The 26,676-nt window shown below is 49.0% G+C and overlaps 1 gene segment (V, D, J or C); it reads right to left on the reverse strand.

The window, feature by feature from the left end:
* Positions 1-209: 209 nt before the first annotated feature.
* LOC129520525 (immunoglobulin lambda variable 1-40-like) overlaps positions 210-26,676 on the reverse strand; it is a 40,822-nt gene continuing 14,355 nt past the window's right edge. The window contains 2 exon segments of the V gene segment in view: positions 210-370; positions 3,368-3,458. Coding sequence covers positions 210-370; positions 3,368-3,458 — 252 coding nt within the window.

A 26,676-nucleotide genomic window follows, 5' to 3' on the forward strand; every position in this document is an offset into this window, starting at 1 on the left:
ATGACTGTGGGTCCAGAGGTCTTTGTCTCACTTCCTCCTTCTCTGAGACCCTGTGAGTATCAGGAACTGCTCCCACTGCCATGGTCTGTAGCACAGTGACAGTCAGCCTCGTCCTCAGGCTGCGGCCCAGAGACAAGCAGAAGCCCTGCATTGGCTGAGGTGTCCTTGGAGCCAGAGAAGCGGCTGGGGACCCCGGCCCCTGGTGAATCTCAGTAGACCATCAGCAGGTACTCAGGAGGCCTCCTGGCTGCTGGAACCAGCGTATGGCCACCGCTGCAGCCGCTGCTCAGGGTGCAGGTGAGTCTGGCTGTTGTTCCCAGGGATGCAGAGAGGGAGGGCGGCTGGGTCAGCACAGGCTGGGACGGGGAACCTGCAGACACATTCACGGGTGATGGATTAGGGGTCAGACTGAATTTCCTCAAACCTCTAAGCTAGACCAGCTGACATAGGCTGACAGTGGCTCTGTGTCCCTGAGGTCAGTCCTGACTGTGCACTGACAGAGTAGAATGAACATTAAAGATCCCAGGTCAGGGTGACACAGTCCCTGGTCCCCTCCGTGGGATGGGCTGTGCTGGGCCTCCTCTTCTCCTCCCCCGTCTGCCACAGGAGGGGCTGTCCATGCACAGGGCACCACCCACTGACAGCCCAGCCCCTCCCCAGGCCCTGATCCTGGAGCTCTGCTCACACCACACACTGAGGAGGATGGGGGTGGCTTCAGCCCCAGGAACAGCCCTGTGGGGAACCACCTGCTGGCACCACACACAGGTCCCCAGGGGAGACTGCCAGGTAGGAGGGGACACAGATGCTGAGTCCCCATCAGGGAGCTCAGAACCCAGTTGTCAGGCCCAGGCACCCTGAGTGAAGGGTCCTCACTGAGCAGCCCTGTAGGGACCACAGGGCAGTCCCTCAGCGCCCCCTCCTGGCCACAGGGCACACACCTCGGCAAGGCCCAAAGCCCTGAGAGCCCAGCTGGTTTCCAGGGCTCACCAGTTCCCTCCCCATTGGCATGTCCAGGTCTGACTCTCAGAATGGGTTCCATCTCTTGGGCATTAGAAGCATGAGTTCCACATGTTCTCACAGAAACGTATTTGTGTTTTAACCTCCCGTTTTTGTTTATTTTTGTGTATTTTTTAATAAATTCATATTTATTGGTGTTCAATTTACCAACATACAGAATAACACCCAGTGCTCATCCCGTCAAGTGCCCCCCTCAGTGCCCGTCACCCATTCACCCCCAACCCCCGCCCTCCTCCCCTTCCACCACCCCTAGTTCATTTCCCAGAGTTAGAAGTCTTTATGTTCTGTCTCCCTTTCTGATATTTCCCACACATTTCTTCTCCCTTCCCTTATATTCCCTTTCACTATTATTCATATTCCCCACATGAATGAGAACATACACTGTTTGTCCTTCTCCGATTGACTTACTTCACTCAGCATAATACCCTCCAGGTCCATTCCACGTTGAAGCAAATGGTGGGTATTTGTCGTTTCTAATGGCTGAGGAATATTCCATTGTATACATAAACCACATCTTCTTTATCCATTCATCTTTCGACGGACACCGAGGCTCCTTCCACAGTTTGGCTATTGTGGACATGGCTGCTAGAAACATCGGGGTGCAGGTGTCCCAGCGTTTCAATGCATCTGAATCTCTGGGGTAAATCCCCAGCAGTGCAATTGCTGGGTCGTAGGGCAGGTCTATTTTTAATTCTTTGAGGAACCTCCACACAGTTTTCCAGAGTGGCTGCACCAGTTCACATTCCCACCAACAGTGTAAGAGGGTTCCCTTTTCTCCGCATCCTCTCCAACATTTGTTGTTTCCTGCCTTGTTAATTTTCCCCATTCTCACTGGTGTGAGGTGGTATCTCATTGTGGTTTTGATTTGTATTTCCCTGATGGCAAGTGATGCAGAGCATTTTCTCATGTGCCTGTTGGCCATGTCTATGTCTTCCTCTGTGAGATTTCTCTTCATGTCTTTTGCCCATTTCATGATTGGATTGTTTGTTTCCTTGGTGTTGAGTTTAATAAGTTCTTTATAGATCTTGGAAACTAGCCCTTTACCTGATACGTCATTTGCAAATATCTTCTCCCATTCTGTAGGTTGTCTTTGAGTTTTGTTGACTGTATCCTTTGCTATGCAGAAGCTTCTTATCTTGATGAAGTCCCAATAGTTCATTTTTGCTTTTGTTTCTTTTGCATTTGTGGATGTATCTTGCAAGAAGTTACTGTGGCCAAGTTCAAAAAGGGTGTTGCCTGAGTTCTCCTCTGGGATTTTGATGGAATCTTGTCTCACATTTAGATCTTTCATCTATTTTGAGTTTATCTTTGTGTATGGTGCAAGAGAGTGGTCCAGTTTCATTCTTCTGCATGTGGATGTCCAATTTTCCCAGCACCATTTATTGAAGAGACTGTCTTTCTTCCAGTGGATCGTCTTTCCTCCTTTGTCGAATATTAGTTGACCATAAAGTTCAGGGTCCACTTCTGGGTTCTCTATTCTGTTCCACTGATCTATGTGTCTGTTTTTGTGCCAGTACCACACTGTCTTGATGACCACAGCTTTGTAGTACAACCTGAAATCTGGCATTGTGATGCCCCCAGCTATGGTTTTCTTTTTTAAAATTCCCCTGACTATTCGGGGTCTTTTCTGATTTCACACAAATCTTAAAATAATTTGCTCTAACTCTCTGAAGAAAGTCCATGGTATTGTGATAGGGATGCATTAAACGTGTAAATTGCCCTGGGTAACATTGACATTTTCACAATATTAATTCTGCCAATCCATGAGCATGGAATTTTATTTGCCAACATATTTTATGACACCCAGTGCTTATCCATCAAGTTCCTCCCTCATTGACCGTCACCCAGTCTCCCCATCCCCTCAACCACCTCCACATCTGCTACCCGTTGTTCATTTTGTACCAACATATTTGTTGTATCAGTGACAAATCCGAGAAGCACAGTGTGTTCACAGATGCACAGTACAGTGGCTCCCATCAGGCCACATTGTATTAGAATATAGTCCACACTGTAGAGACATATTGGGACCCTCATTCACTGATTCCTTCATTAATTTTTCTCCATACAGATTATTTTCTTTTATGGAAAAACCTCATTTTGTTTCACATATTTTACAGTGGAGTCTTTAGTAGGATTGTGTTGAAACGTGGAGATTATAAATTAATGCTCATATTCTGGGCTATCAGCTCAATAGGTAACATTTTCCTACAAATGGTGAACCTATATATTCTTGAGGGTAACATTATGAACAATCACCCAGATTACTCATTCTCTGCACTTTATTTGCTCAAAGAACTTGTCTCATGCTCAGAATTTGCCCTCTCCCACCTTCTCCCTGTGGTTTCCTTACTTGGTACCTGGAAGCCCATCATGTCCATCTCCACCTTCTGCAGGGATGGGCCTGGGTACTGGCACCATGTGAGTGGGCCGAGATTGTGCATCTACAGGGGTGAACAGGTTTGGGGACCACACTGGGGGAGTGGTCTTGTGTCTGGGTTGGTAGGTCCTGGCCTCATATTGAGACCGGTTGGTGCCTCTGTCTAAAGGAGCCAATCTGGAGGCTAGGTACTTGGAGTCAGCCTGAAACGAAGGTGAGCCAGGAGATTGGATGTACAGGAGCGCTCCTGGCACCTGGGACCACAGGGCGTGAGCTGTTCCTGGGGTGGTGGGATCCTGCATCTGATGGGGAGCTTCTGGCCCCTGGGTACATGCAGCTACCCTTGCATGGAGGCTGATGACAATCACAATCGAAATTCTAGGTCCGAGGGGCCTCCCTTCTCTTAGGTTGTTTGAGCTGGGAAAACAGAAAGGCTGAGGTCACAAAGGAACAGAGGTGTCCTGGGGCTATGGATAAAGTTGGGCACCCTGGGGTCACAAGGGTTTTGGAGGCCCCCAAAGCTGGCAAGGAACAGTCGTGGGCCAGGACCTAGGACATACAGGACCAGACAGCCATAGGAGCTGGCCTGGCTTGTGTGCCGACAGAGACTCTGGTCTCCAGGAAGGTCAGGGGCACACTTCACCCTGCCTCCAGGGGAAGGAATTCCCTCTGAGCTGGGCCCCCGATCTGGGCAGAGCTCACGGGCACCATGTGAAACTCTTCCCTTCCCCCTTCAAGGCACCTTGCCTTCTGTCTCATTCCACCCAGGGGCTGAAACAGCTCACTGGAATCCTCAGCTCTCTTGGAGGAATTTGCCTTGTGGATCTACTTTAAATTGATGCTTCTGGAAGAATAAGCTTGCTAGAAACTCCTGCACTGTCTTCCTTCTGACGCCACTCTGCTCCCTTCATGCAACTTCAATGCAATGGGATGCAGGGACCTTACATTCACTGCTGTTCTGGCTGGTCCTGAGGCAGGGGGACATCAAACTTCCTGTGTGCAATACCTATTCGAGAATGTCCCCTTCTTAGACCTCAGTTCATCTGATCTCAGCTGCTCAAATTATTGGGGGAGCAGACATCCCTCCCTGAGGGACTGGGTTCTCTTGCTCTTTCCATTTTCAGGACATCGTGGCTGCAATTGTGCATCAGCCTCAGGTAGAGCTGGAGCTCTAGACCCACCCAGAGATGGGTCTACTCAGTGTGGGTGTGGCCTTGTTTTGGATCCAGAGAAGCAGCTGGGAACCTCAGAGCCCAAATATGTACTTGAGTCTGAGTAATAGTACAGGAGACACCAGGGAGGGCTACCTGATTTCTGCTGGCACCAACTTATTACAAAGCTGTCAATACTGAAGCCACTGCTCAGGGTGCAGGTGAGTCTGGTTGTTGTTTCCAGGGATGCAGAGAGGGAGGATGGCTGGGTCAGCATAGACTGGGATGGGGAACCTGCAGACACACACACGTCACAGTGAAGACAAGAGACAGGGTGCATGTGGTTGAGGAGCTGAGCCACAGGGATCTGACTGAGGCTGGGGTGCCCCCTCTACCACTGGTGACTGTGCCTTCCTGTGCAGTGACAGAGGAGCACAAGGAGGACAGGGGTCCAGGCCATGGGGGCACAGTCCCTTCTTAGGCCACAGAGCTGGGGCTGGGCTGCCCCTGCCTTGTCTTATCCCCTGTCCCGGGGCCTCACAGAGGAGGGGCTGCTCATGCAATATGATCACCCCTGCCGCTCCCTCCTGTGCACTTACAGGCCTGTGGCCCTGTGACAGGGAGGATTGCTGATGCACTAGCTTCCCCATGGTGGACCTGGAGGGAGTAGCTGCCAGGACCCACGCTGACCCAGGTCCAAGTACCCATCCCAGTTCAGAGAGGACATTACTATTTAGTTCCCACTAAAAGCAAGGTACCCAGCCCTAGGACTGTGTCAGAGGAGGGATTGCATAACTGGGAGCCCTGTCCTGCAGAAACCCCCAGACTCCATCCTACTTCTCACTGCTGGCCTCTGGGCAACTCTCCCTCTTTACCACCTCAGGCAAGCCTCCTCTTCTGCTTCTCTGACTCCTGTGCTCCCACCATGTGAGAGTAACCCTCCAGGGATGGGTAGAGGTCCTGGGGTGTCGTCTCTAATCAGGATTCCTCCATGGCCTGGGTTCTAGCGGGAGGGATCTGTGCAGTCCTCTACCAGGAGAGCCAGGAACTGCTGTGGATATGAGGACAAGACACAGGGAACACAGAACAGGGGATCTCTGTCCCTGTGGGCAGAGTCCAGGAGAGGTGGGTTGGCTCCATGTGCTGAGTGTGAGGAGGAGCTGGTGTGGGGGACACAGATCTTCGTAGAGGAGGACACAGAGGGTGGGAGTGCTGGGCACTTCTTGAGAAAGGTTGACAAGACACAGAAAAGACTGATGAAGCTGCCAGTGTTTTGGGGACAGAGCAGGGCCTGGGCATCAAACAGGGACCAGTGCAGGGCCATTCTGTGACATCCTTCCCCTCCATTTACTGTGAGATTTTTCATCCCAGCTGTGCCCGTCCTCAGGAGTACTCATCAGAGAATTAGCTTCAGTGGACATCCTAGTGCAGAACGTGGGACAGGGAGACCTAGGAGGGTCCTTAGGAGGAGGGAGTGGCTGGAGAATCGTGACAGCCAAGGCAATGGGTAAGGGTGCAGGGGCTTGTGTCCACAGGTGGGACACTGGGAGGTGACTGACTGGACTCCAGGTTGTGGGAGAGGGTGGGATGGTCCATAGTGTCAGGTGGATGGAGGTTGATGCCAACAGAGTCTGGAATGCCTGGAGAGACACAGGTAAGGTCAATCGGGAAAGCAGGTGGAGGACTGGTGGTGGGTCTGTTGTTCCCATGTCACATAAAGACCATATATGTTTTGTACAAGGTGTGGAGACATTCCAAGACAACCAGGGCTGAGGGAAGCCTTCCCTCCCCCAATGGAAGGAGTGAGTGAGTGAGTGCTACATTAACCACAAGCCTGAGGGCTTAGTCTGAGGGGTCCTGAAAGGAAAGCTGGTGGTGACAGAAGGAACAGGGTGATGAACAAACACACAACGATGATGGGAACCAAGTAGTGTAAACCTTCCTCCACCCCTGCATCTTTGCTATGCATCCCTGAAGGGAACCCCTTGTCTATGAGGGGGCGGGGAGGAGAGGACAGGACAGAGAAGCCCAGGGCTCTGCTGGCTGAGGCCACACGGTGGCATTAACATCCTCCCCTCCACAGTGGTCCCTTGTCGTAGACCAGGTAGCATTGCAGGTGATTCATTTCATCATGGGAACCTCTCTAGGCAAGGAATTGTCTGTCCTGCCTGAACACCAGCCTGAGCAATGACTACACGGGGAGGGGGATGCAACATGAACAAGGGAGGGAGTCAGAGCTGAGCACCCATGCACCTCCAGGGGCTTGGATGCTGCAGAGTCACAGGGCAGTGAGGACACTACCTGCCAAGTGTGCAAGAATTACTAGAGTATTTCCCTGGCTGGGCTGGACCAGAAGCCTGGCCTCAAGGGACCTGTCCCACGGTGCCACCTGCTGGGCTGAGACACTGAGTCCTCCAGGCTCTCTCACCCTCCCAGCACTCCTGCAATGATGTCCAGATTTTTGCAGTTGACTGGAGATGACTGGAGATGTAGCCCAGGACAGTGAATGGAGAGGTGCCCACTGTGGAGTTTTGGGCTGACAGGGTTGTTTTTTTTTTTCCAACTCATTAATGACCCCGGGTGATTAAATACATGGTGTACTGCACAGGGCTTCTGTTCCCAGGTGGTTCAGCATCCCTGAGAGTGGAGTTTACCTCTTCCAGGTGCCTGAGTTTATATTCAGTCTACCATCATCTTGAACCAACTCTATGCCACAAAGGCCTCACCATACCGTAGTGGTTGATACCTTATAATAATTCTACATGGTCCCACCTTCCACTTTCATCCTTGTTGTTGTTGTGAGTTTAGATTCTCCTGTGAAGTCCTGTCAGACTGCCCTACAAGGCCCTTAGATGCTTCTCTTTGTCATGAGAATAGAATGCTGTCAGGGAAACATGTCTTCTGCTTCTCCTGGCTTTTCTGGTTTCAAAGATTCTTGATATTTAGCCTGGCTTATAGATGTGACTCTTTCATATACCTAATATATTTTTAAACCAGTTTTTCACTCAGTGTCAGGATTGGTATAAACATAACATTACTATAAATGGAAGCCTCTTCTACTGAGCGGTCTTCCACCTCCTGCACTGAGAACCCTCATGATATGGGTATTGGGCCCTAACCAACTATTATTGCTCAGAATTATTGTTTGGAATTCATGGGGGATGGATATCTGATATCTAGGCTCAATGAACAGACATTTGTCCAAGACCTTTCCAGCCAAGGAGCCAGACGGAGTTAGCAGCAGGCATCATGTGGTTGAACTGAGATAGTCTGAGAGAAAAGCATTAATTTTCTACAGGTCACTAATAAGACCCAGACTGTTCCATGCAGGGATTATTTAACAGTGTTTATGTGAGGTAATATATTAGTGTTACCTAACCTTTGAGCTTGCTGTCTGCATGGCCCTGGAGTTCCAATCAGTCTCCAGTCAAAACCAAATTCAAGGCCAACTCTTTCCCAAAGTTCACTGTTCATTCATACTTGATAAGATCTACGTGGGTAATCCTACCTGAGGGACCAATGTTGCTGGTGCTGTATTATGAGAGTCTCCTGTTACATCACGTGACCCCCAGTGCACAGGTCCTGGCAATGATGTCTGCATTGGTACAGACTAATATGATCTCAGCATGAAAGTGTCCACTATCGTGCTTCCTAGTCTGGGTTTTAATTTTCCGTTTGCTGTTAGCCTGGGAATTCATTATTTCTTCTGTCTCTCTCATATACTTATGATTCATTTTCCTTTTTTATTAGACCACTGTTCTAATGGTTAAGAGTATAAGGATTGACTAAACATTTTATATGGTACGAACACCTTAGAATTTCTTTCCCTACTCCTGAATCAAGGGACCCCCAGTACCTGGTATCCCACCTCTATTCAGCCTTGTATTTATTTGGTAAGTGAAGCAGGGATTAACAGTATAAAGGCCACAGAAACTTCTGATTTTTTTCTGTTATATCAAGGATCTCTATGACAATGAAAGCTCAGTCCATAATTCTCTTCTCTAAAACATGGAGAAGCCTTTCACCATCATTCCAACCTAAGTGTCAGAGGAAAACCCAAGTGAGAGAAAGACTCCAACTGAGATTAAACCTTACTGGTCTCACCTTAGCTTATTACATCTACAACATCCCCATTTCCTAATTCTGACACATCCTGACACATGAAATATTTGAGAACTTTTTACCACATGAATGAGTGGAGACTAGAATCAATCCATTAAAATTTATATCCCCAGTTTGTTCACATTTTTTAGTTTTCACCTGATGTCCCTTTTCTCTTCTGAGACCCAGGTCAGGATTTTTTGTTACATTCCTGATATCTCCTTAAACTTCTAACAATATGATATTGTCTCAGGCTCTCCTTGTTTTCTGGCATCTATGTCCACACTTACTGAGTGAAGATTATGCCTGACATCATTCAGGTCCAAGAGTTTATACCTGTTACTCGAAGTCCTCTGCACAGGAAAGTGTCTCTTCTGTTTATTCATTGGTACAAGCAGTTAAGAATATGGTCCATGAACAGCTCTTCTAGACTTCGAGTTAAAAGTCAATGCTATTATATTCATTTGACCCTCAAATCTTTCCAGTTTTTCCCAGTGGCAGGATTTTCAGGTGGCTCTTGAACTCCTTGACACACCCTGTCACTGTGTGTGTTCCTGTGTATGCATGGTGGGAGTGCACTGATGTGCTTGTGTTTGTTCTGATGGATTCTTCACTTTCTGACACTACAAGGTGTTCCCTGTTCATCCTGTGTAATCCCTGATCTGGGGATCAAGCATTTCTCCCAAGGAGCCTACCTCTCCTCCTGAGAGAATGGGATTAGAGAGCAATAGCTGAGGAAATACACCATAGTGGTGTTATGGGGCTTCACTGCATCTAATCCCTCACAGCGGAAACACGAAGGAATTCTATGTGGGAGTAAGTAACCCAAACATGCACATAGTGGTCACCATTTCCATATGCAATTATCAGTCTCCACCAAATTAGTTTGCAAACTGCCATCTCCAGCTCAAATCCATGACCACAGGCCTCACTGGGGCCTCCTCCCTTGGTGAATCTGAATTTCTGAAGTGAGCAATCAGCTTCAAACAGCGCCAATCCATTTACTTAATTGTGCAATTCCAGGACACAGCGCAGCCCCATCAAAACCATGCACCTGTCCCCCGCGGAAACACCCCTGTCTCCTAGATACAAAGCTCTGTGCAGTCTCTCATGAAGATGTGGTTTATGTATACAATGGAATATTACTCAGCCATTAGAAACGACAAATACTAGGCGTGGTGGAAGGGGAGGAGATCAGGGGATAGGGCGAATGGGTGACGGGCACTGAGGGGGGCACATGACGGGATGAGCACTAGGTGTTATTCTGTATGTTGGCAAAAAAAAAAAGGATGGAGGTGGCTCAGCCCTGGGGAGAGCCCTGGGTGGAAGCACCTGCTGAGACCACACAAAGGCCCTCAGGGGAGACTGCCAGGCCAGAGGGGACACAGATGCTGAGTCCCCATCCGGGAGCTCAGAACCCAGTTCTCAGGCCCAGGCACCCTGAGTGAAGGGTCCTCACTGAGCAGCCCTGTAGGACCACAGGGCAGTCCCTCAGCGCCCCCTCCTGGTCACAGGGCACACACCTCGGCAAGGCCCAAAGCCCTGAGAGCCCAGCTGGTTTCCAGGGCTCACCAGTTCCCTCCCCATTGGCATGGCCAGGTCTGACTCTCAGAATGGGTTCCATCTCTTGGGCATAGAAGCATGAGTTCCACATGTTCTCACAGAAATGTATTTGCGTTTCAACCTCCCGTTTTTGTTTATTTTTGTGTATTTTTTATTGGAGTTCAAGAAACTCCTACTGTGTCATCTGGGTGATGTCACTCTGCTCCCTTCATGCAGGCTTAATGCAATGGGATGCAGGAACCTTACATTCACTGCGGGTCTGGCTGGTCCTGAGGGAGGGGGACATCAAACTTCCTGTGTGCACCAGCCATTCGGGAGTGTCCCCTCAGACCTCAGTTTATATGATCTCAGCTGCTCATCTTTTGGGGGACCAGACATCCCTCCTTGAGGGCCTGGGTTCTCTTGCTCTTTCCGATATCCAGACAATGTGGCTGCAATTGTGCATCAGTCTCAGGTGGGGCTGGAGCTCTAGACCCGACCAGAGATGGGTCTACTCGTTTGTGAATGTGGCCTTGTCTTGGATCCAGAGAAGCAGCTGGGGACGCCGGAGCCCAACTGTGTACTTGAGTCCAAGTAATAGTACAGTAGGTACCAGGGAAGGCTCTCTGCCTTCTGCTGGAACCAGCTTACAACATATCTATCAATACTGAAGCCACAGCTCAGGGTGCATGTGAGTCTGGCTGTTGTTCCCAGGGATGCAGAGAAGGAAGCTGGGTCACCACAGCCTGGGATAGAGAACCTGAAGACACCCACACATCACAATGAAGACAAGAGACAGGTTGCTTGTGATTGAGGAGCTGAGCCACGCAGATATGACACAGGCTGGGGTCCCCCCCCCCGCCCTTGCACTGGGGCCTGTACCTACCTGTGCAGTGACGGAGGAGCCCAAGGAGGACAGGGGTCCAGGCCATGGTGGCACAGTCCCTTCTTAGGCCACAGAGCTGAGGCCGGGGTGACCCTGGCATGTTATCCCCTGTTCCAGGGCCTCACGGGGGAAGGGCTGCTCATACTAATGTGATCACGCCTGTCTCTCCGTCCTCTGCATTTTTTGGTCTGTGGCCCTTTGACAGGGAGGATTCCTGATGCATTAGCTTCTCTCTGGTTGACCTGGAGGAAGCAGCTGCTGGGACCCCCACAGGCCCATGTCCAAGGACCCATCTCAGCTCAGAGAGGACATGACTATTTAGTTCCCACTGAAAGCAAGGTACCCAGCCCCAAGACTGTGTCAGAGAAGGGATTTCATAACTGTGAGCCCCTGTCCTGCAGATCCCCAGACTCCATCCTACTTCCCCCTGCTAGTCCCTGGGCAACTCTCTTTCGTTCCCACCTCAGGCAAGCCTCCTCTTCCCCTGCTTCTCTGAGTCTTGCACCCCCACCATGTGAGAGTAACCCTCCAGGGATGGGTAGAAGTCCAGGGCTGCTGTCTCTGATCAGGATTCCTACTTGGAATGGGTTCTAGAAGGAGGGATCTGTGTAGTCCTCTTCCAGGAGAGCCAGGAACTGCTGTGGAGTTGAGGACCAGACCAGGGAACAGATAGCAGAGGGTCTCTGTTCCTGCCGGAGGGGCGCAGGGGAGATGGATTGGCTCTGGGTGCCGGAAGTATGCAGGAGCTTCTGGGCGGGGGACCACACATCTTCACACAGAGGAGGACACAGAGGTGGGAATGCTGGGCAATTGCTGAGCAGGGTTGAGAGGACACAGAAAAGTCTGATGAAGCTGCCAGGGTTTTGGGGACAGAGAATGGCCTGGGCATCAAGCAGGGACCAGTGCAGGGTCATCCTGTGACCTCCTTCCCCTCCATTTGCTGTGAGATTTTTCATCCCAGCTGTGCCTGTCCTGTCCTCAGTGGTGTTCATCAGAGAATTAGCTTCAGTGGACCCCCTAGTAGAGAAGGTGGGACAGGGAGACCTAGGAGGGTCATTAGGAGGAGGGAGGGGCTGGATGATCAACACAGCGAAGGCAATGGGGAAGGGTTCAGGGGCTTGTGTCCCCAGGTGGGACAGTGGGAGGAGACTGACTGGACTCCAGGTTGTGGGAGAGGGAGGGATGGTCCACAGTGTCAGGTGGATGGAGGGCGATGCCAACAGAGTCAGGAATGCCTGGAGAGACACAGGTGAGTTCAACTGGGATAACAGGTAGAGGGCTGATGCTGGATCTGTTGATCGCATGTCACATAAAGACCATATATGTTTTGTACAAAGTGTGGAGACATTCCCAGACAACCAGGGCTGAGGGAAACCTTCCCTCCCCCAGTGGAAGGATGTGAGTGCTACATTAACCACAAGCCTGAGGGCTTAGTCTGAGGGGTCATGAAAGGAAAGCTGGAGGCCATAAGGTGACAGAAGGAACAGGGTGATGACCAAACACACAACGATGATGGGAACCAAGTAGTGCAAATGCTTCCCCCACCCCTGCATCTTTTCTATGCATCCCTGAAGGGAACCCCTGGTCTATGAGGGAGGAGGGGAGGAGAGGACAGGACAGAGAATCCCAGGGCTCTGCTGGCTGAGGCCACACGGTGGCATTACCATCCACCTCTCCACAGTGGTCCCTTGTCCTAGACCAGGTAGCTTTGCAGGTGATTCATTTCATCACGGGAACCTCTCCAGGTGAGGGATTGTCTGTCCTGCCTGAACACCAGCCTGAGCAATGACTACACGGGGAGGAGGATGCAACATGAACAAGGGAGGGAGTCAGAGCTGAGCACCCATGCACCTCCAGGGGCATGGATGTTGCAGAGTCACACGGCAGTGAGGACAATACCTGCCAAGTGTGCAAGAATTACTAGAGTATTTCCCTGGTTGGGCTGGGCCAGACGCCTGGCCTCAAGGGACCTGTCCCACGGCGCCACCTGCTAGGCTGAGACACCAAGTCCTCCAGGGTCTCTGACCCTCCCAGCACTCCGCAATGATGTCCAGATTTTGCAGTTGACTGGAGATGATGTCATAGCCCAGGGCCGTGAATGGAGAGGTGTCCACCTTGGAGTTTCGGGCTGACAGGGCTTTTTGTTTTTTTAAGTCACTAACAACCCCCGGATGGTTAAATACATGGTGTACTGCACAGGGAGTCTGTTCCCAAGTGTTTCAGCATCGCTGAGAGTGGAGTTTACGTCTTCCAGGTGACTGAGGCCATATCCAGTCCACCATCATCCTGAACCAACTAACTGCCGTAACGGCCCACCGCACCTAAGTGATTCATACCTTATAATAATTCTACATGGAACCAACTTCCACTTTGACCCTTGTTGTTGTGGGTTTAGATTCTCCTGTGAAGTCCCCTCAGACTGCCCTGCTAGGACCTTAGATGCTTCTCTTTGCCATAAGAATAGAATGCTGTCAGGGAAAAGTGTCTTCTGCTCCTGCTGACTTCTCTGGGTTCAAAGTTTCCTTGAAATTTAACCTGATAACTGCTTATATATGGGACTCTCTCATACACTTAATATATTTTGAAACCAGTTTGGTACTCAGTATGAGGATTGGTGTAAACAGAACATTACTATAAATGGAGGCCTCTTCTACTGAGCGGTCTTCCACCTCCTGCACTGAGAACCTTCATGATACGTGTATTGGGCCCTAACCCAGCATTATTGTTCAGAATTCATGGGAGACGGATGTCTGAGATCTAGGCCCAATGAACAGACATTTGTCCAAGACCTTCCCAACCAAGGAACCAGATGGAGTGAGCAGGAGGCAATGCAGGGTTGAACTGAGGGAGTTTGGGACAAGAGCATTAATTTTCTCCAGGTCACTAATAAGACACAGGCTGCTGCATATAGGATTTATTTAACAGTGTTTATGTGAGGTAATATATTAGCATTACCTAACCTTTGAGCTTGCTGTCTGCATGGCCCTGGAGTCCCAATCAGTCTCCAGTCAAAACCAAATCCAAGGCCAACTCTTTCCCAAGATTCACTGCTCATTCATACCTGATAAGATCTACGTGGGTTATCCTACCTGAGGGACCAATGATGCTGGTACTATATTATGAGAGTCTCCTGTTACATCACATGACCCCCAGTGCACTGGCCCTGGCAATGATGTCTGCATTGGTACACACTAAAATGATCTCAGCATGAAAGTGTCCACTATTCATGCTTCCCAGTCTGGGTTTTCATTTTCCCTTTGCAGTGAGCCTGGGAATTCATTATTTCTTGTGTCTCTGTGATATACTTATGATTCATTTTCCTTTTTAATTAGTCCAGATTCTAATTGTTAAGAGTATAAGGATTTATTTAAAAATTTATATGATACAAAAACCTTAGGATTTATTTCTCTACTCCTAAATCAGGGGACCCCCAGGACTTGGTTTCCAACCTCAACAATTCAGCCTTGTAATTATTTGGTGAATGCAGCAGGGATTGACAGTAAAAAGGCCACGGAACCTTTTTTCTGTTATATCAAGGCTCTCTATGACAATGAAACCTCAGTCCATAGCTCTGTTCTCTAACACACTGAGAAGACTTTTACCATCATTCCAAACAAAGTGTCAGAGGAAAACCAAAGGGAGAGAAAGACTCCACATTAGATTAATCCTTACTGGTTCACCTGATATGATTACATCTGAAACATCTCCCATTTCCTGATTTTGACACATCCTGAAACATGAAATGTTTGAGAACTTTTTATCACGTGAATGAGTGGAGACTGGAATCAATCCATAATGATATATATCCCCAGTTTGTTCACATTTTCTAGTTTTTACCTGATGTCCCTTTTCTGTTCTAAGATCCAGGTCAGGATTCTTCATTACATTTCTGGCATCTCCTTTTTTTAAAAAAGATGTTATTTATTTATTCATGAGAGACAGAGAGAGAGAGAGAGAGAGAGAGAGAGAGAGAGAGAGACAGGCAGCAGGAGAAACAGGCTCCATGCAGGAAGCCTGATGCAGGACTCGATCCCAGGTCTCCAGGATGAAACCCTGGGCTGAAGGCAGCATTAAACTGTTGACCACCGGGGCTGCTCCATTCCTGGTATCTCCTTAAGCTTCTCCTACTCCGACATTCTCTCAGGTTTTCCTTGTTTGCTGGTTGGTGTCTATGTCCACACTTACTGAGGATTATGCCTGACATCATTCAGGGCCAAGAGTTTACACCTGTTACTTGAAATCCTCTGCACAGGAAAGTATCTCTTCTGTTTATTCATTGGTACATGCAGTTAACAGTATGGTCCGTGGACAGCTCTTATAGACTTGGAGTTAAAAGTCAATGCTATTACATTCATTTGGTCCTCAAATATTTCCAGTTTTTCGCAGTGGCAGCATTTTCAGTTGGCTCATGAACTCCTCAACACATCCTGTCATTGTGTGTGTGTGTGTGTGTGTGTGTGTGTGTGCCTGTGTATGCATGGTGGGAGTGCATTGATGTCCTTGTCTTTGTTCTGACAGATTCTTCATTTTCTGAAACTACAAGGTGCTCCCTGTTCATCCTGTGTAATCCTTGACCTGGGAGTCAAGCGCTTCTCCCAAGAAGCCTGCCTGTCCGCCTGAAAGAATGGGATTAGAGAGCAATATCTGGGGAAATGCACCACAGTGACATTATGGGGCTTCACTATGTCTAATCCCTCACAGCGGAAACTCAAAGGAATTCTATGTGGGAGTAAGTAATCCAAACATGAACATAGTGGTGACGATTTCCATGTGCAATTATCAGTCTCCACCAAATTACACATGATTGCAAACTGCCATCTCCAGCTCTAATCCATGACCACAGTCTTCACTCAGGCCTCCTACTTTGGTGAATCTCCATTCCTGAAGTGAGCAATCAGCTTGCAGCAGCGCCCATCCATTTACTCAATTGCGCAGTTCCAGGACACAGCTCAGCCCCAACAAACCATGCACCTTTTCTCCCCGGGACACACCCCTGTCTCCTAGATACAGAGCTCCGTGCAGTCTCTCGTGACTTTACACTTACAGGCTCCACTCATGTTCAAAGTCACTCAGTAGAGCAGCTTTCCCCCGAGCGCTGCACTGAGGTGGGCTCACAGGTTTGTCCTGCGGGTCCATGGGTTTGGTCACAGACTACATTCCTTCATGGGCCCTAAACCTCATAATTGACTTTTATATGCAGATTTAAGGGCTCTGTCAAGTGGCTCTACACAGTTCAGTGAATCCTGACAGCGCCGTAGTGACATTTCAGTACCACCACAGTAGCATATTGAAGAATTTCATTGCTCAAAAACAATTTTCTCTGTGCACGTGTACTTTTGCTTCTTTTAGCCTCTAAGCAACAGCAGGTATCATTACACTCTCAAGACAATGGCTCTTCAAAAATGTAATACAATAGTCATAATACTGTGAAAAATATCCAGTTTTACAAATGTGCCACCAATTGGATGACATGTTAGTCAGGAACTGCTGTGTGTTCATTATATATAAACCTGCAATAAACCTCCAGGGGCAGATATCTGGTTGCCTTCAGTTTTTAGAGGCTGTGAATGAAGCTGGTATAAACATTCTTGTGCAGGTTTTCCCTGAGCAAAAGTTTTTGGATTTATGTTTATAATTTTATTGTTTTATGTTTGCATCTATTTAACAAAAAATCAGAAATTAAGACAAAACAGCCAGCACTAGTTATATCCAGATAGTTTCTAAAATCAAAAGGAAATAAGGCTGACTTATTTAAGCACAAATTGGGTATTGTTGAGAACCATGGTATATTCAGAGGCAAAAGAAAATGTTTCATTTATTTTAGACTCAGAAGGTAAAAATGAATATCAACCAGCCTAGAGGTAACTACTCACAGCTGAAGAAGTCAAGACATGTCTGTTTACAGGAAGACTCTTCATTCAGGAGGGGCTGCTCTGAGTGACACTGAGGACAGAAGGGGCAGGAGGAGCCTCACCTCAGGCAGGCCCTGGGATGGACCTGGGCCCAGGGCATCAGGAAAGAATAAGCACAATCACAGGCTACTTTGAGGAGGAACTGCTGGCGTCTCCCCGTCTTCACACATGAGTGTGTTTTTGTCTCACTTCCCCCCCGGCCTGGAGCACAGTGAGAGCATTAAGACTATCATCCCAGGATGAGCAATAATAATCGGCCTAGTCCTCAGCCTGGAGCCCAGAGATGGTCAGGGTGGCTGAGCTGCCAGACTTGGAGCCAGAAAATCGATCCAGGACCCCTGAGGGTCTGATATGATGCACTTAGATGATGGTTTTAGGGGCCGTTCCTGGAGGCTGTTTGTACCAGTTAACATAATTATAACCCATGTTGTTTGTACTTCCAGAACAGAAGATGGTGAACCTCTGACCCAGGGCCCCAGACCCTGAGGGCGGCTGGGTCAGCACAGGCTGGGACAGAGAACCTGCAAACAGAGACCCTCATGGAGGATGGGTCATTGAATCTAGGAGCATCTCAGTTTTGGGGGAAGATCACCCTGGGAGCTCATCCATAAGACTGGCGCTGTTCCCAAGCAGAAAGAGCAGAGCATAGTGACACAACTCCTGAACTCCACAGTTGATGTGAGGTGACCCAGGCTTGTCTTATCCTCCCTACTGTCTTCTGGAAATGAAGGGGCTGCTTATGCAAACTTGCAGCCCCTTCCAGACTCTCTCAGACTCCATCTGATAGTGTTCAGGAGAAGAGAGGACAGAAGAGGCTGAGGGCAGGACCTGCTCTGACTTGGACTCAGGAGGGGGTGGTGTGTGCAGCGTTGGGAACCCCCACAGGACCCTGCCCAGGGGCCTCTGCCAGGCTCTGAGGGCACCAGTCTGCTGGGTCTCACCAGGGGCACAAGGGGCAGCTCAGCCTCTGCCCAGTCCTGAGGACAGGGGGGTTCCCGCAGCTGGGAGGGTCCCCCTGCAGGACCCAGGGGATGCAGAGTGACCCCTCCTGGTTACATGTCCCTCTCACGGTCCTCAGTGTCCTGAGGTTTATATCCTGGGCTCCGTCACCAGCACTCAGCAGTGACCTGTAGAACTGTGTGAAGCCCCCTGTGAGGCCTGATGTAAAGAAAATGAATACAGTGTCTGTGATTTAAAAGCTTCCAAATAGAGGGAAGAGTCATACAGAAAGAAGCGCTCCTGTGGGTGTAAGAATTTATATAATCCTGGACAGCCCAGGTGGCTCAGCGGTTTAACGCCACCTTCCACCCAGGATGTGATCCTGGAGACCCGGGATTGAGTCCCACATTGGGCGTCCGGCATGGAGCCTGTTTCTCCCTCTGCCTGTATCTCTGCTTCTCTGTGTGTGTGTGTGTGTGTCTTTCATGAATAAGTAATTAAATAAATAAATAAATAAATAAATCTTTAAAAAAAAGAATTTATATGATCCATAAACCATATGACAGGGTGAAATCATCTCACCCTCTGAGACATTTAGGAACTCCTCAGGGGAAGGTACTCATGTCTGTCTTGAGAGAGGAGTGACCGTGTTCTGCACACAGAAGAGAAAATGAGACCAGGGCATGAAGATGCTCAAACCATGAAGGGACGTGGTGATTTCACAGAGTGAGAATATCATCTGGTGACGATGTCGCCCTGAGATGGATGGGCACACAGAACAGGGAAGGACTGAAGAAACCAGGTGATTTGCGCAGAACAGCTGAGGCAGGAACACAGCAGGCAGTGTTCTCGGCAGCTGTGCTCCCCAGGAGGAAAGCGGGGTGAGAAGGGGAAGAGGATGGTGAGTACAAAGGTCTCTGATATCATGGGTCCCTGAGAGGGTGCTGGTGTCACTGCAGGGGAGCCTCAGGTAAGGAGGGGCTTCTTTGTGCATGAAGGAGTGGAACATCTGGGGAAGGAACACAAACACTGATTTCCTATTTCAAAAATGGGAGAGACCCTGACCTTGAGCAGCAGGAGCAGTGCCCTCTGCATGGGGCTGGTGTGCAGGCCAGGTGAGCAGACCCCGGGGTGGGTGTGGTCATGTAGGGGGGGACAGGAGTCTAGGAAAGAACCGTGGACCCCCTCCCTGGGTACAGGATGGGGACAGGAGTCCTGCAGGCAGCATCCCTCAGTCCAGGCTGGCTCCGGGGGCCTCCCCTGCAGGGTGCCTGCAGTTTGTGGGCCTGTGAGTCCTCCTCACTGTTCTAGGTCTCCCAGGGTGAGCTCACTGTCAGATGAGGTGACACCTGCCCCTCTTGGTTTCCCCATGGGAATGTTCATGGAGGGCTGAGAGCAGTGAGCATGTGTTGGGGGGTATGTTTGCAGACCTTCACACACCAGCGGGAAGAGGATTCATGGAGGAGCATGAGCTGAATGTCCAAGGTCAGGCTGCAGTGTCGGGGACAGTGGGCATCATGAAGATGTGGGGATGGAGAAGAACCCCAACCTCTCCCTCCACCTGTACATCCCCAGGACCCCAGCCACAGGGAGGGAGAGCTAGGGGCTCTCTATCATCCTTTCAACCCCTGGGGAGAGGGGGTCATCCTGGTCAGTCACTGCTCCACTCTCCATCTTCTCCCTGATGTCCTCTTGGGCAGGAGGACTCTCCTGAACTGTGGGGGTCTGGGCATTATAGCAGGTGGGTCCTGGGCCCACGCTCAGGCAGCCACTTCCTTCCCAGCTGCCAGCACCCCATAGACCCTAGGGACAGGCTTCCAATCCCCTGCTGCCCCAGACCCGGTCCCCCTTAGCTAAGATGAGGGGACAGGAGCCCAGAACATAGCCCCCTGCCTCCAGTGCTGTGAGTCCCGTACCCATTATGCTTGGAGTTGACAACACCCAGGTCACACCCAACCTTCTTGAAGCTTCACCTCATGACCCCAAATGGCTCAGAATCCCCTGCTGTGGCTCCTCCGTGGAGACTGTCTCCAACTGTCCCCACTACTCCACTGCTTCTCCAGGATTAGAGTGAAGCTCGAGGTCAGCACGATCCCCAGGGCAGGGAGCACATGAACAAAGACCTCAGGGATGCTGCCCCCATGGACTCCCGTGTGGGTCCCCGAAGCCTAGTCTCTGTTTGTCTCTGAGTCTGTCTCTGACCCCACTTCTCCATATGTCAGCTGAGCCTCTGTCCACACTCCTGGTGGGGAGGCCACGGGCTAGACCTATCTCTTCAATGATTTCTGTTTCTGGCCCCAAATTCCAGGTTTACAAGTAATCAACCTTTATTTTTCAAAGTTTCCTGTGTTGTACATGAAGGACGTCCTGCAGTGTCATCAGATCCACCAGGACAGGTCCGTCCTTGATATTGATTATGAGGAGGCCGATACCCTCACCACACAGGACCTTCTGTTCCTGAAGGGACAACGCTGGTTCCCACCATCTGTGAACACGGAGGTGTGGTCCAAATCCAGGCAAGACTCCGACACTCACAAAGACTGACCCCTCCGTTTGGGGACACACTGTCATCTGGACTAAGGGGCTCATGTGCAGTTTCTTTTCTCCCTTTTCAAACTGTCTGTTCACACTCCCTCAGGTCCCCTCCTTCCTGACCTCCCCATTCAGGGACACAGGGCACACCTACTTGGACCAGTGGATGGGATGATGTCATCCTGTGCCCCATCACAGCCCCCAGAAACCTGGATGACATTTTCTGCCTGCATGAAGGTGCTGTGGCTCTGGGGTACAGTCTAATGAGCTGTGACAACACAGCAGTGTGGTGCAGCCACCATCACAGGCCGTGTAGGAGAGTGACATCACTCGGAATACAGTCACCTCACACACTCACCCTCCGCCTTTCTCCACCTGCTGTCAATCCCTGGCCTCCTTACCACCTCTAGATTCCCGCCTCTTCCAAAATACAATAGAATTCCAGTTATGTGGAATGTAGCCTGTTATATGTTCTTATTCCCTATGAAATGTGCTTTTAAAATTCATGTAGGGGCAGCCCAGGTGGCTCAGGGGTTTATTGCCACCTTCAGCCCAGGGCGTGGTCCTGGAGACAGGGGATCGAGTCCCACATCGGGCACCCTGCATGGAGCCTGCTCCTCCCCCTACCTGTATCTCTTCCTCTCTCTCTCTCTCTCTCTCTCTCTCTCTCTCTCTCTCTGCCTGTGTCTCTCATGAATAAATAAATAAAATCTTTTAGAAAAATAAAAAATAAAAAATAAAATGTGTATTTTTGTCCTTGGAAGCTTATTTCCTTAAATTTTGACTAATATCCCTCTTTCCAAATATACATCATATTGGAGGATATCTTCCTTGCCTAAACTGTCCATCGTTTTATAAAAAGCTGGTATTAAAATCAGAGTGCAGGTTTTCGAATACTTTCAGGTGTGGTGATTTTGAGTAGTTTCCATAAACATTCACATGAGGGTTTTTCTCTAGAAAGGTATTTTTTTTCCTTTCAAATTTTAAGTGCGTATTGATTTATAGTTCCATGCTAACATCAAATAATAAACAGAACTAGTCATCTCCTTGAAGTTGAGCCAATAATGATCCTGGCTGCATAGAGAGCTGACACTTGCATCAGTAGAGCCGGGATGGGGCTGAAGGACCATGATAGTTTCATGACTTATGAGTGTTTCATTTACTGAAAAATCAGAAGATGATAAGTGAATGTTCACTAGCCTAGAAGAAACTGTCCCAGTTCACGAGGACAAAACTTGTTCTTTCATTTGAGACTCATTTTGTACAATTTGGGGCTACTCTGAGTGACTCTTAGGACACAGAAGACAAAGGAGCCGACATTCCCAGGTGGGTCTCAGGATGTATTAGGGCCCAGGGCATCAGGCTTAAAATAAGCAAAAAACCAGGGGGAGCTTAAGGAGGCAGCTGCTGGGGTGCTCACACACTTTGCAGATGGGTAAGTGGGTTTTTGTCTCACTTCCCCACAGGCCTGGAGCACCGTGGGAGCTCTGAGCCTGCTGTCCCACGTTGAGCAGTAATAATCAGTCTTGTCCTCAGCCTGGAGCCCAGAGATGGTCAGAGTGGCTGTGCTGCCTGGCTTGGAGCCAGAGAATTGTTCAGGGACCGCAGAGGGTCGGTCGTTATCATAATAGATGACAGTTCTGGGGCCTCTTCCTGTGAGCTGCTGGTACCAGTTCACAGAATTGCCAACGATGTTGGAGCTGCTTCCGGTGCAGGAGATAGTGAACCTCTGTCCCAGGGACCCAGACACTGAGGCCGGCTGAGTCAGCACAGGCTGGGCCCAGGACCCTAAAATGAGGGAGAGACACAGAGGGTGATGCTGGGGTCTGGAGACAAGAGGAGGAAGCCAGGAACCACTTGTCCTCCCAGGGTCCCTTTCCCTCTCCCCACATCCAGTCCCCTTGAATTGAGCAAGGAGGGTGAGGAGGAGAGGGGACCAGGCCATGGTGGAGGTCATCACTGATCTTGCCATCTGTGGTCCCACAGCTGAGCAGAGGCTCCCCTCCTCTCTCCCTTCCCCTCTTCATCCTCTGAGAGAGGGAGGGGCCCTTCCATCCAAATGAGACCCCAGATCTCTGACCCCTCCCTGGTCCTGGGTCAGGTCCCTCTGCCTTAGAATGTCAGGGGGGTGGACAACGGAGGGGATGTGTAGGGTTAGGGGTGGGAAGGTCACAGATGTGAGCCCTGAGCAGAAGGCACAGGATTTCAGGAAACTCAGGGTAGGGGAGGGCATCAAACAGGGGGATCATATAGGAGGAAGGTGTCTGGATCCTGCCCAGAAGAGGCCATGTGTACACGGGGACCCGTCAGTCCTCTGGATGTGACAGTGATGTCAGAGGAATTGGTATACAGTCACCATCTCTGTACCCAATGGCCCATGAACAGCCAAAGAAACCGTGGATAGTTTCACACCGAGTAGCTAGAGTGAAGCTTAAAATCTACACTGTGTGATGATTTTTTTAAAAGAGTTTAGTGCCCCAGAGTTAGGAGTCTTTCTTTTTTTTTATTTTTTATTTTTTATTTATTTATGATAGGCACACAGTGAGAGAGAGAGAGAGGCAGAGACATAGGCAGAGGGAGAAGCAGTCTCCATGCACCGAGAGCCCGACGTGGGATTCGATCCCGGGTCTCCAGGATCACGCCCTGGGCCAAAGGCAGGCGCTAAACCGCTGCGCCACCCAGGGATCCAAGTTAGGAGTCTTTCATGATCTGTCACCCTCACTGATATTTCCCACTCATTTTTTCTCCTTTCTCTTTTATTCCCTTTCACTATTTTTTAAATTCCCCAAATGAATGAGACCACATAATGTTTGTCCTTCTCCGATTGACTTATTTCACTCAGCATAATACCCTCCAGTTCCATCCACATTGAAGCAAATGGTGGGTATTTGTACTTTCTAATGGCTGATGAGTATTCCATTGTATACAGAGACCACAGCTTCTTTATCCATCATCTTTCGATGGACACCAAGGCTCCTTCCACTGTTTGGCTATTGTGGACATTGCTGCTATAAACATCGGGTGCAGGTGTCCAGGGGTTTCACTGCATCTATATCATTGGGGTAAATCCCCAGCAGAGCAATTGCTGGGTCATAGGGCAAATCTATTTTTCACTCTTTGAGGAACCTCCACACAGTTTTCCAGAGTGGCTGCACCATTTCCCACTCCCAACAACAGTGCAAGAGGGTTCCCCTTTCTCCACATCCTCTCCAACATTTGTGGTTTCTTGTCCTGTTAATTTCCCCCATTCTCACTGGTGTGAGGTGGTATCTCATTGCGGGTTTGATTTGTATTTCCCTGATGGCAAGTGATGCGGGGCATTTCCTCATGTGCTTGTTGGCCATGACTGTCTTCCTCTGTGAGATTTCTCTTCATGTCTTTTGCCCATTTCATGATTGGATTGTTTGTTTCTTTGGTGTTGAGTTTAATAAGTTCTTTATAGATCTTGGATATTAGTCCTTTATCTGATAGGTCATTTGCAAATATCTTATCCCATTCTGTCAATTGTCTTTTAGTTTTGTTGATTGTTTCTTTGGCTGTGCAGAAGCTTTTATCTTGATGAAGTCCCAGTAGTTCATTTTTGCTTTTGTTTCTTTTGCCTTCGTGGATGTATCTTGCAAGAACTTACTGTGGCCAAGTTCAAAAAGGGTGTTGCCTGTGTTCTCCTCTAAGATTTTGATGGAATCTTGTCTCACATTTAGATCTTTCATCCATTTTGAGTTTATCTTGGTGTATGGTATAAGAGAGCGATCTAGTTTCATTCTTCTGCATGTGGATGTCCAATTTTCCCAGCACCATTTATTGAAGAGACTGTCTTTCTTCCAGTGGATAGTCTTTCCTGCTTCAGGGAATATTAGTTGACCATAGAATCGAGGGCCCACTTCTGGATTCCTTATTTTGTTCCACTGATCCATTTGTCTGTGTTTGTGTCAGTACCACACTGTTTTGATGGCCACAGCTTTGTAGTACAACCTGAAATCTGGCATGGTGATGCCCCCGGCTCTGGTTTTCTTTTTTAATATTCCCCTGGCTATTCGGGGTCTTTTCTGATTCCACACAAATCTTAAGATGATTTGTTCTAAGTCTCTGAAGAAAGTCCATGGAATTTTGATAGGGACTGCATTGAATGTGTAAATTGCCTTGGGTAACATTGACATTTTCACAGTATTATTCTTCCAATCCATGAGCATGGAATGTTTTTCCATCTATCTTTGTCTTCCTCCATTTGTTTCAGAGGTGTTCTGTAGTTTTCAGGGTATAGATCCTTGACCTCTTTGGTTAGGTTTATTCCTAGGTATCTTATGCTTTTGGGTGCAATAGTAAATGGGATTGACTCCTTGATTTCTCTTTCTTCAGTCTCCTTGTTAGTGTACAGAAATGCCACTGATCTGGACATTGATTTTGTATCCTGCTACACTACCAAATTGCTGTATGAGTCCTAGCAATCTTGGGGTGGAGGCTTTTGGGTTTTCTATGTAGAGTATCATGTCATCGGCAAGGAGGGAGAGTTTGACTTCTTCTTTGCCAATTTGAATGCCTTTACTGTCTTTTTGTTGTCTGATTGCTGAGGCTAGGTCTTCCAGTACTATGTTGAATAGCAGTGGTGAGAGGGGACATCCTTGTCTTGTTCCTGATCTTCGGGGAAAGATTCCCAGTGCTTCCCCATTGAGAATGATATTTGCTGTGGGCTTTTCATAGATGGCTTTTAAGATGTTGAGGTATGTTCCCTCTATCAGCAGGGTCACTTTTTGTCTATCCTGCGACCTGCAGCTGCCTAGTCCCAGAATAATTCTTTTTCCTTCCTGGTTCCTGCCCTGAGGCCCTCGTGAGAGGCTCTGAGTTGTGTGCTTCGCACTGAACAAGAGGTGGCTTTGACGTCCAGTCCCCTAGATCTGTCAGCCATGAGGTCTGCACATACACGTCTACACAGGTCTGAGGACACTTGAATGTGCTATGTACTGGAGGTTCCTTCTGAGGCTCCAGGCCAGCTGTCACCTCACAGCCAGTAGAGGGCTGGACTGACATATGGCCACAGCCTTGGCTCTCACCTTACAGGGGACTTAAGTCCATGTGCATGAAGGGGGTTTAAACATTGCACTTACTTTCCGTCTCCTCCCTAGAATCAAACAGCAGCACCCCTCCTGGTGTGCAATGGGTTTTCTCTTCACTGAGTTACTTTATTCAGGTCATTTCATAGTTGAAAGTTGACTGCATTTATTGTTGAAGAAATAATTATGATTAGAATTTTTCAAGTTTTGAGGATCCCTGGATGGCTCAGTGGTTTAGCACTGCCTTCAGCCTGGGGCATGATTCTGAGGTCCCAGATCGAGTCCTGAATTAGACTCCCTGAATGGAGCCTGCTTCTCTCTCTCATTCTCTCTCTACTCGAATAAATAAATAAAATCTTTTTTTAAAAAAAAGAAGTTTTCAAGTATTATTCCATTCATGACGTAATTCACATTTCTTATTTTGTAAAATGCCCATAGATAAAAATTCTAAATTCTGCTACAATTGATTGATTGAGGACTGAGAATACATATGGTCATACATAGGAGCCACACAATGTGTACATTCATCTCTACTTGTCTTTCCAGAGAGTCATTAATGGACACATTTCTAGTTTGCACTGGGAAGTCAACAGGATGTCTGGGTCCTTCTGTGATGAGACGGGGAGCTCAAGGCCGCCTGGTCACTGCTGTGACAGGAGGCTTCCCATGAGCTGAGTCCCTCTGGGTGTGAGCCCTAGTTCAGGGACAACCAAGGCCTTTGAAGCCTCAGAGCGAGGCTCTAATAATTAGGTTGTAGGTTAGGATGTTCATGTGCTTCCCTCCCTGCATCCTCCTGCCTTGGCCACCCTGTGGAAAACAGGAGGAGAGAGACCCTTTAAAAAGTCCATTTGAGAGACACCTCCTCATGGCCTGAAGCTGTTGGACTTCTCCAGGGGTGGAGTGTGGATGTGCATGAGGAGCCCCTGCTCAGGGATGTGGGTGGCAGTGAGGGAGACTGTATGTGTGGGGGGGGTGCCAGCAGATCTCAGGGTTTGCTGCATGATGTCCTGCACATGTCCCACCTCCATATCACTACTTTCTGTACTAGTCACAGGCAAAGGGCAGCTGGGGACTCTCCTTCTCTCTCCTCATATGTTGAGTGTCTTATCAGTGATGGGTCTAATCCTAATACACACAGCAGGCCCTGATCCACCAGCACTCACACCTCCCT

The sequence above is a fragment of the Nyctereutes procyonoides genome, unplaced genomic scaffold (genome assembly GCF_905146905.1).
Source record: "Nyctereutes procyonoides isolate TBG_1078 unplaced genomic scaffold, NYPRO_anot_genome, whole genome shotgun sequence".
Classification (NCBI taxonomy): domain Eukaryota; kingdom Metazoa; phylum Chordata; class Mammalia; order Carnivora; family Canidae; genus Nyctereutes; species Nyctereutes procyonoides.